An 11047-nucleotide genomic window follows, 5' to 3' on the forward strand; every position below is an offset into this window, starting at 1 on the left:
GACCAGAAAAAGAAGGAAGCCAAAGAGAAAGGTACCTGGGTTCAACTAAAGCGCCAGCCTGCTCCACCCAGAGAAGCACACTTTGTGAGAACCAATGGAAAGGAGCCTGAGCTACTGGAACCTATTCCCTATGAATTCATGGCATGATGGGTGTTAAAAATAAACTAATCTGTGGTCTATAAAAAAAAAATATTCTAACAAAAATTATTGCAGACCATGGGAACTATCCAAAAGACTTCAAAAAATCTCATTGAAGAGTAAACCATTAAAGCAGAGTCTTCTAATTACACTTTTATTGCTAATTCTACTTGGTCACAGCTGATAAAATTAGAAATAATTGGGTTGTCAAAAAAGTCATGATGCATGTTTGCATAGAAAACCATAGAAAAAATGTGCTATGGCTTTTCCAATGACCCAATATATCTGAAAGCCTCTATTTTATAATGGAATCAGAAAAAGAATTTATATCTAAAAATGCATTTACAAAATTTTATTTGTGTAGAACTGAACACATTTGTGAGGGTACAATGATTTTTTCAGTACAAGAATATGACGTGTATATTTGAATGCAGATATCTTTTTTAGTTGTTCTTTTCTTCTTTCTTTCTTTCTTTCTTTCTTTCTTTTGCAATATAGTACGTGTTCAATAGAGAGAGAGAGATACAGAGAAAGAGAAAATGAGAAACCACCTCCCAACGGGATGGCCATGCTACAGTTCTCCATTATCCTCTCAGGATTTTGAGCCTGCATGTACACAAGCACAGAGTGATTTTCAAGCTGCCAGGTCTGGGACTCGAACTGCAATCAGCCATGTGGGAGTCCAGCACCTTAATCATTATGCTACCTGTTGGCCCAAAGGTGTAGATATCATTATGATATACAGATTTCCTTTCCTTTAGATATATACCTAGTAGTAGGACAGCAGGATCAAAATGAGCTTTTTTTTTAAAATTGCTAGAAGTCATGTACGCTCATCAGAGACGGAGGGAGAAAACACCCCCACATGGTATGTGCAATCCCTTCTTGTTCATTTATCTATGACATCGGGACCTTGGGCATGTATGTATATGCACTCAAGTGTTTTTTGAGCTGCCAAGGTCAGGATTCAAACCACGGTTGATCCTGTGGTATCTGGCTCCCTTAACCAGTAGCCTATGGTGTCAGTCCCCAAATGAGCTTTTTAAAGTCTTACAAATTAACAATAAAAACAATAAAAATGGGTAAAGGACTAAACAGGCAATTCAAAAAGGAAATCTAAATGGTTAATAAACATGAAAATTTTACTAAGCTGGCTTAATAACCTAATGATAGTAGAAAACTGAGAATACATACATATTAAAAAGTTAACAATGGGGACCAGCTGGTGGTGTGGTGGTTAGGGCAGCTGGATCCCACATAGCCAACTGTGCAATTTGAGTCCTGGACCTGGTGGCTTGTAAAATATACTGGATGTGTGTGTGTGTGCATGCCCAAAATCCTGAGAGAAGAATAGAAGAGAGGGGAACCAGCAGTTAGCGTAATGGCTATGTCGCTGGACTCCCACGTAGTCGACCGCAGTTTGTGTCCCGAACCTGGTGGCTTAAAACTCACGCCGGGCGCGTGTGCGTGCGTGCCCAAGATCCCGAGAGGAGAATGGAGGAGAAGGGATTGCGGCGTGACCATCCCCCCTGGGGGGTGATTTCTCACTTTCTGTCTCTATGTCTCTCTCTGTCTGTCTGGTGAGAGCACGTGCCCTATAGTGAAAATCTCTCCAAAAAAAAAAAAAAGAATAGAAGAGAGGAGACTGTAGGTGTGACCACATGCCCAGATGTTTTCTCACTTTCTCTGTCTCTGTCTCTCTCTAGCAAGTGTCTGCAAGCTATAGCAAAAACTAAGAAGAAAAAGAAAGTGAACAGGGCCAGCTGGCAGTGCAGTGGTTAAGGTGGCTGAATCCTACTTGGCAACTTGAAAAACACACAGGGCAGGTATGTGAGCATGCCCAAAATCGTGAAAGGAGGACGAAATGGAGGAGAAGGGATTGTGGTATAGCCATCCCCTATGGGGAATGCTTTCTCTCCAGTAAGTGCACGTGCCCTCTAGCAAAATAAAAACAAAAACAAAAACAAAACAAAATCAAAGCAAAAACAAAAACAAAAAAACAATGGTAGCTACTTCTATTATCTAAATGGTAGGATTATATTAATAATTTTTCTTTCTTAAATACCCTACAATAAACATGAAAAAAACTCACATTTCAATACTCAAGTGAGCCCTTTTAAATGTTCTATTTTCTAAGAACACAAAATTCTAGAGTAGAAAGAACTCTTATACTTTAAAGCTTTACCCCAGGAAATTGAAGTGTAAAAAGAGACTTGCTTAAAATCATATGGCTGGGGGCCGGCAGTGGCATGGTGGTTAAGGGGGGTGGACTCCCCCCCAAAATCGTGAAAGGAGGACGAAATGGAGGAGAAGGGATTGTGGTATAGCCATCCCCTATGGGGAATGCTTTCTCTCCAGTAAGTGCACGTGCCCTCTAGCAAAATAAAAACAAAAACAAAAACAAAACAAAATCAAAGCAAAAACAAAAACAAAAAAACAATGGTAGCTACTTCTATTATCTAAATGGTAGGATTATATTAATAATTTTTCTTTCTTAAATACCCTACAATAAACATGAAAAAAACTCACATTTCAATACTCAAGTGAGCCCTTTTAAATGTTCTATTTTCTAAGAACACAAAATTCTAGAGTAGAAAGAACTCTTATACTTTAAAGCTTTACCCCAGGAAATTGAAGTGTAAAAAGAGACTTGCTTAAAATCATATGGCTGGGGGCCGGCAGTGGCATGGTGGTTAAGGGCGCTGGACTCCCACATGGCTTACCTCAGCTTGAGTCCCAGACCTGGCAGCTTGCTCTCTCTCTCACTCTGTCCCTCTCTGGTTAAATTAAAATAAATAAGTAAATGGGTGAATAAAGTTAAAAAAAATTATAAAAAAAGAAATCATATGGCTGGTTGGCAGAATGGCTATATCTGGTTTCCAGTCCAAAGCTATTTCCTTTCTACTTCGTTAGCTATCTCTACCAACTGCTTGACCCGCCACGAATTCTACCACTAGAAATTATCCTTTTGTCAGTTTTGCTCATTTTGTAACTTCACCTCTCTAAACTTAGACAATAGTTCTCATCAAACCAGGGGCTCCTCCCTGGGACAGGAAGTTCTAGTAGTCATCCAGAATAACAATTACTAGGTCATCTCCTGACATCCTGAGCCTGTCAAGACCTTGCTCTTGCCTGTCAAGACCTTGCTCTTGCCACGGTCTGTTCTACCCAAGTACTCTGCAACTACAGTCAGATTGCGCAATCTGCAAATATTTACTGACCCGAACTACGTGTACCAGGAACCACACAAGCCCCAAGAAAACATAGCGCACGGATCCTGTCCTGGTTTGTATGCAAGGAATGTGTAACCTTATGTTAAATACTCACAAAATAGATGGTGTTTTCAGAATTCTTATTCCACCAGGCTGATTGGGGAATACATCTTCCAAAAAAAAATATATGTGTCCAACTGCAATACCTAGAGTCAACCAGAAATAAAGCATAAGAAGATTAAAATTTCCATAGCAGGTAATTTACTACCAACATAAATTGCTCATATTTAGGGTGTCATTGTAATAATTAAAAATGAATGAACTAATATTCTAGTTCTTGAGATACAGCTGTTGTATCATCCTGTAATAGTTAGGATGCTTTCTTGTGAAAGCAAGACAGGAAAACATCAAAAGTCATAATAAAATAAATTTACAGGAAAAGTAATAGAAAAAGCAGTAATAAGACTCTTACCCAAGAGGTCCACAATGATTGAGTTCCCCAACAATAAGGAAAACCCCATGAGCACCCAGGGCAGAAAGGGAGCCTGGAAGTTGAGAAGGCCAAAGAAGTTCATGCGGACATATGGGTTCCTTCGGCTCCACACGTAGACGAGCATTATTGTAAAGGCCTGGCCCAAGAAAACTAAGCTCACAAACAAACCAAAAAGCTAGCAGGTGGCATTAAGGAAAATATCAACATTACAAGCCTAACAAGGAAGACTGAACAAGGAATAAAGATTGTGTCCTAATGAACATTTCAATTGAGAACACTGAGCAGTAACATTTTGAGGATAGAAGGAAAAAAATCCTGAAAATAATTACCCAGAGCAATAATTAAAAACCTGGTTAGGCTAAATCATATCGATGACAGCTACTTCAAACTAATATTCTATTTTCATGAAGTTCCTGCCTCTTTGGAAAACGTGTTTAATTCTTTGGTCAACAGTTATATTGACGATTACTCACCCTGAACACTTTTGCAGAGATAAGTAAAATAACCCAACTGGAACAAAATCAGCTTGCCAGATAGTACAATATCCAAGTCTCGTACACAGATCGAAATTATTTTTTTAAAAATTTATCAGTTTTGGGGCCGGCAAGTGGCGTGGTGGTTAAAGGTGCTGGACTCCCACATGCCCGACCATGGTTCAAGTCTCGGACCTGGTGGCTTGCTTTCTCACTTCCTCTCTCTCTCTCTGTCTCTCTCTGATCAAACTGAAAAAATAATAATGATATAATAATAAATAAAGTTAAATAAAATAATTCTTTATTTAAAAAAAAGAAACTGCTGGATTAAGACAACACATTTAAAAAAAATAAATGATCAGTTTTGATAGTGACCAAGTAAGTCTTACCAACTTAGTTTAAAAGTAAAGTATACCCATCAACAGTCACGTAACTGACATATTTAATGGTAACCCACCTGGGTTAACAGTTCCTTTGACTTGCTCACAGTAGAAGAGCATTCTGTCCGACCTCTAGGCTTGGAAAGCTGTCACAGAAAGTGTGCTGTAAAATAAATGTAGGGCCCTGAAGCTAAAATCTGGAGGTCCACTTTTATCGATTTAGAATATCTAGAGCGAGTGGTGGGAGGCAGATGAAAACCTTTAGGAAGAGACAGAGTGTTCTTTAACATTTTCCTGTATTTATTCTATTTGTTGAAGGATACAGTCATTAAGAATCCACCAAAAAGGAACATAAATACAAAGTCTGCAGTTCGACCACGGAAAGAGCCTTCTTCTAGCATTCGACAGTAACGGTATCTTAGGTTCCAAGTTAAGAAAATGTTAAGTACACAAATATGAAGAAAATAAAATGTAATGTACCATTTAAGTATACATTACTTGGACTCTACATAATTCATAAGAAGTCAAGCCATCATTTTTATAAGGTTTGAACGCTAACGTGACTACTCTTAGGCACAATCAAAACTAAAACCATATTTTACAAAGAAAGCCCCTGACCAAGGGACTGATCCAGATGTTGAATAAACATGCTTCTAGTCACCTATAAAACTTATTCAAATCTGTATTGTCTTTCCCATGCTCAGCCCCACCTCAGTGTGCAACATCCTTGCTTTTCCAACCTAACATGGAAAAAAGTCCCATCAAGCAGCCTTATCTGATAAATGACTTTTCCAAGCCAGGCAGGTTAAGCATCATTAAACATCAATCAATAAAGACACACTACAGTGAGAAAGTCTTAGAGAGACACAGGAATCCATCCTAGGGCAGGAATGACATCACCCCTATAAGGCCCTCTCTCCACTGCAGACGAGCTGACCTGTGACTCTTCTTAAACTGGAGGGTGGGGGTAGAAGAGCAAGGCCCTGCTCAGTAACTTCAAGTACCATTTACCAGAGGAAGGCTCTTACTCTTCAGCAACTCAGGACATAGCAAGCCTAGCTGACATTGTAGCACAGTCTTTTCAGCCAGTAGATCTAGCAACTAAGACCCAAGGTAACCTATTTCCCCATTCCTCATGAAAACCTGTGCCGAATCTCTGATAACTGAACTATCCCCATATTCAAGTTATGTTTGACCACTTTACCTACTGATGCTATTATATTATATTCTCCCTTTATCAGATTTGTAAGCAACTTAAGGGTAGAAATGATACTGTCTTATGGTTAAAAAAACTCCCATTTGAACCTTAAAAATATTACTAACTCCTTTATTTACCGCTGACCCAGAAGTTATAGCTAAGATGGCATAAAAATAAATAGCAGGATTAATAGTTTCAACTTAATATTGAACTCTATAATTAAACCTGAAGTGTTGATGCTCACCCCACTTAATAAAGGATACAGAAAAATCATATTAAATAAGAAATTGAATCCAACTGGCCCAAAAAATAAGAAATTGGTGATTAACCTCCATATCTGTTAAAAAAAAAAAAAAAGTAAAGAGAAAGATGGATTAAATACATTACCAGGATACATTTCTATATTAAGACAAAAGAGATGAACTATGACCATGATGGCTGAAAGTCGTGGATAGGAGATATTCTGTTCTGAACCCAAAATTGGGCACACAAGCTAACCCTGGATGTGTGTGCTGCTTCTTACTGAATGTCAGAAGTCCATTTGCACTGGGAAATTTATAAGGACAGTAAGACAGAATATTTGACATTTTGATTGCCTTTTAAAAAGACTATACTATACAGTTAGGCAAATTATGAAATGTCTGATGGACAGACTACATTAATTTGCAGAATAGGAAACTTTTCATATGTGTAGTATCCCGATCTAACAAACAGTTCTGACATACCAGACAAAAACCTCAGGGATCTTCAATAAATTGCCACAAAATGTTTCTAAATAGGCAGCCGAAAACATTCAGATGAAAGGATAATTTTTTTTCTTTTTAAAGAATTATTTTATTTAACTTTATTTATTCATTTTAATTCAAGCAGAGTGAAAGAAAAAAAGAGAAAGTGAAAAAGCAAGCTGCCAGGTCCGGGACTCAAACCACAGTTCGCCATATGGGAAGTCCAGTGCCTTTAACCACCATGCCACCTGCCAGCCCCAAGAAAGATAACTAACTCTAAGGCAAAACTCAAGTTCTAGCTTGAGCTTATAGCCGACTCCCTATAAGAACTAATACTCTAGGGACCAGCAGTTAGCATAATGGCTATGTCGCTGAACTCCCATGTAGTTGACTGTGGTTCAAGTCCTGGACCCAGTGGCTTAAACTCACCCTAGGCACGTGTATGTGGTGCCCAAGATCTTGAGAGGAGAATGGAGGAGAATGGATTGCGGCGTGGCCATCCCCCTGGGGGGGGGTGATTTCTCACTTTCTATCTCTCTGTCTCTCTCTCTCTCTCTCTCTCTCTGTCTTTCTGGCGAGCGCATGCACCCTATAGCAAAAACCTCTCTAAAAAAAAATAATTAATAAAAAAAAAAGAACTAATACTCTAATAATTAGTCTAATTGGGAGATACAAAGAGAAACGTATTGGAAACCCTTCTACACCCTTCCCCAATCACTGAACCCATCCACAGCCACGATACATTGGTAGAACATGTTGAAGTGTTTTAGCATAGTACACTGTCTTACGTGATCTTAATAATCCTATGAAACAAGCATGCTGGTATTATTATCTCCATGTCACCGATGAAGAAACTAAAAGACTTGGATAGCTTTAAAAGGGCTTGTCCACAGACACACGGGCTGTAGATGGAAACTAATTTCAAATCTAGAACTCCTAATTCTAAATGCAAATGTAAAGTGTCAACAAGAATGTAACCCCAGGCAAAGTCAAACCAAGTTCCGGTAGAAGCAAAGACCATAGGAGTATTGAAGGAAGGCAGTGGCGACAAGAAATCACAGGGCTGAATCACGCATCACAAAATTCTTGAGTACTGGTAACTACTAAAGTTAAAACAATTCAGTTCTACATAATAATTGCATACAGGATTTTCAGCATCCTCATCCTAGTTAGGAGATAAACATATAAATAACTGCAGTCAGGGTGAGAGACGCTCTGACACAAAAAAAAGGATGAATACAAAAGCTGTATCTTAAAAGGCAAGCTAGAGTTCAGTGAATATAATGTGAATGAAACACACTTGAGAAAGAGGAAACAGTATGTGTTTTTCTTTTTTTCATTTTTTTCAGAGGTTTTTGCGATAAGGCACGTGCGCTCGCCAGACAGAGACAGACAGAGAGATAGAAAGCGAGAAATCAACCCCTGAGAGGAAATGGCCACGCCGCAATCCCTTCTCCTCCATTCTCCTCTCGGGATCTTGGGCACGCATGCACACACACCTGGCGTGAGTTTTAAGCCACTGGGTCCAGGATGCGAACCACAGTTGACTACATGGGAGTCCAGCGACATAGCCATTACGCTAACTGCTAGTCCCAGGAAACAGTATGTGTTGAGACAGAATTACTGGCTTTTTATTTTCTTCCTGATCATCCTAGAACAGGAAAATACATCTAGCTCTTAGTATTTTAAATACTGGAAACGCTTATCTACGACTATAATTTAATACACCAGCATGTTGACCCAGATGTTGGCCTTTTGAAGTTTTGTTAGTATGATCTGATCCCTGGAGATAGATCAGTTTTAAAGCACTAATAGAGGGCCAGCTTGTGGCTTGGTGGTTAAGGCAGCTGGATCTCACATGACTGACCGTGTGGCTCATGTCCAGGCAGAGGCGTGAAAAACATGCTGGGCACACATGTGTGCCCCAAATCCTGAAAGGAGAAATGCAGAAGGGAAGGCTGCATGACCATTACCCCATGGGGGATGCTTTCTCATTTCTCTGTCTCTCTTAGATAAGTGCAGTCATCCTCTGGGAAATTAAAAAAAAAAAAAAAAAAAAAAAAGACTAACAATTGAGTTTCTGAACTAGACCATGACCATGGTGATAACACCAAGGTGGTGGGTATGCCCAGGGGGGTGAATGGACAAAATAAGGCTGTCCTGTGAGTCTCTCTCTGGGCAGCTAACTGGTCAATCTCTTCTCAAACCAATTTCTTCTCCAACTACAGCATTAATTATAAACCAGTAATACCCAAATACATGAAATGGACACATCAAAATCGTGCAGGGAATGCTAAAAATAAAATACTGATTCTTCTTTTTAAAAAAATTTTGCCAGAGGGTACCTGCACTTGCATAGAGAAGGAGAGGGAGAAGGCACCCCCTAATGGGGTACAGCCACACTTCTCCATTTTTCAATCTTGTTGAGATTTGGGGCATAAGTGCCCACTATGTTTTTCAAATCGTCAGGGCTTGGATTCCAATAGTGTGGTTGGCCATGTTGGAGCCAGTTTCCTTAATCACTAGACCACGGTCTGGCCCAAAATATTGATTTTATTTATTTATTTTTTTGGAGAGGTTTTTGCTATAGGGTGCGTGTATTCGCCAGAAAGACAGAGAGAGAAAGAGACAGAAAATGAGAAATCAACCCCTGGGGGGGGGGTGCCATGCCGCAATCCCTTCTCTCAGGATCTTGGGCACACATGCATATGCACCAGGCATGAGTTTAAGCCACTGGGTCCGGGACTCGAACTGTGGTCAACTACATGGGAGCCTAGCGACATAGCCATTATGCAAACTGCTGGTCCATCTTTTTTCTTTTTTAATATATTTTTGCCAGAGAGCACATGTTCATGGGTCAGAGGGCCCCTGTACCTGGGGTGGGGTAAGGGGAGCAAGCAAGAAAGTGAGAGAAAGCATCCCCTTTCCACGAGGAATGATCACACTGCATTCCCTTCTCCTCCATTTCTCCCTCCTTTTGGGATTTTAGGCATGCATGTGTACATGTGCATATACACACACCTGGTGTATTCCACAAGGCAGTAGATCCAGGACTCAACCCATACAGCCTTTATTACCATAGTACAGGCTGGCCCCCAAAATACTGATTCTGAATTCCCACCCTTGGTGATTCTGATTAGGTACCCAAGGAACTAGAGACTCTCTTTAAAGTTTTCTATGTGATTCTGGAACACAATCAGGCTGCAGTCACTGCTTTATACACAACAATAAGACTTAAAATAAAAGGTTCCCACTGAATTCTTTTTTAACATAGTATATGACAAGATTTGCTATTAAACATTAAGAAAAAGAAACATTAATCACAGTTGTGATGGGCTACTTACTTGAAAATGTTTAAAGATTAATTCAGGATTGAAGTACAACTGAAAAGGTGTGATCAATTCCAACTGCTGAAATAGAAAAAGCGCTTCTTAAAGCAAATCGATCAAGAAACAAAATTTCACCATTTACAACCAAAGATGAGTAGAGCTAGCAATTTCCAACTCTCAGTCACTTAGATCGAATTCCTTTAAACCTTTCTTCTTAGGCCAGGGGAAGAGGTTGGTAAATGATTCTCAAGAATTGGTACAATTCTTTTGTTTCCTCAATACTAAACACAAACTAAGTTTATGTCGCAACAGCAGAGGGTGACATAATGCATGGATAGCAGACAAGTGGCGATATTTTAGATACAGGACAAGTAAGATCAGCTACCACCCATCTGCCCGTCACAATCTGCCCACCTCAAACAGCTGTGTAAAACAACACAACTCACTTGAAACAACACAACTCTCTTGAAATAATCGACTTGAGACCTTGCCACAACTGGGCTGGGTTTCCCTCTCGACAATTTCCAGCTTTCTAGCCTCAAAAGCTAAATTTCTTCGCTAAGCAAGCCTTCCTTCCACCTGGTCATCGCCAGAACTCTCGGGCACATTTCTTGGGTGAGGAGCTCCCGCAGCCCTGACCACCATAGGTCTAGTTTTCATCTCTCAGAAACTGATCTGATCCCTTATGGAGCAGCACTCCGTTCTTGGGTCACTAGATAGGCACTCTCCGGGCCATCCTGAACTCCACAGTGAGCCCTGTATGCCTCCACCCACCCCTGGGACCAGCCCCATTGGACGTCCCCGAGGCCCAAAGCCCAGTTTCCTGAAGACTTAGGCACATCCGCCCCGGAAAATAAGAAGGTGGACCTGCGGCTGCTCACCACAGCAGCGGTGGTGAGGACGCAGGCGGTGGTGTAGGCGCGGCTGACCGGCGGGATCTGCAGGTACTCCAGCCGGAGGCTCTGGTACGCCATCTTCCCCACCGCCGCCGGCCCCCCCCCCACTTCCCCTTCCGCCAGTAGGCCTGGGCAGCCGGGCGGACTCAAAGCGCCCGATCCTTCAGCCTACCCGCTGCTGTCCCATCAGCGCCCCGGAATCG

At 40.7% G+C, this 11047-nt stretch overlaps 1 protein-coding gene across 6 annotated transcripts in view; it reads right to left on the bottom strand.

The window, feature by feature from the left end:
- Positions 1–10984, bottom strand: part of DERL2 (derlin 2) — a 14492-nt gene extending 3508 nt beyond the window's left edge. The window contains exons 1-7 of one of the 6 annotated variants that reach the window (XM_014589095.2): positions 10830–10983; positions 9964–10029; positions 6158–6231; positions 5020–5113; positions 3823–4018; positions 3466–3556; positions 2862–2915 (exon numbers count right to left, since the gene is read on the bottom strand). In XM_014589095.2, the coding sequence (XP_014444581.1) occupies positions 2862–2915; positions 3466–3556; positions 3823–4018; positions 5020–5113; positions 6158–6231; positions 9964–10029; positions 10830–10922 (668 nt within the window). In that variant the 5' untranslated portion in view covers positions 10923–10983. Of the gene's footprint in view, positions 1–2861; positions 2916–3465; positions 3557–3822; positions 4019–5019; positions 5114–6157; positions 6232–9963; positions 10030–10829 lie in introns of those variants that run through there. The other 5 variants (XM_027773198.1, XM_006151884.3, XM_027773200.1 and 2 more) reach the window with 5 other exon arrangements.
- Positions 10985–11047: the final 63 nt, after the last annotated feature.

Source organism: Tupaia chinensis, unplaced genomic scaffold, assembly GCF_000334495.1.
Source record: "Tupaia chinensis unplaced genomic scaffold, TupChi_1.0 Scaffold000330_1, whole genome shotgun sequence".
In the NCBI taxonomy this organism is placed as follows: Eukaryota; Metazoa; Chordata; class Mammalia; order Scandentia; family Tupaiidae; genus Tupaia; species Tupaia belangeri.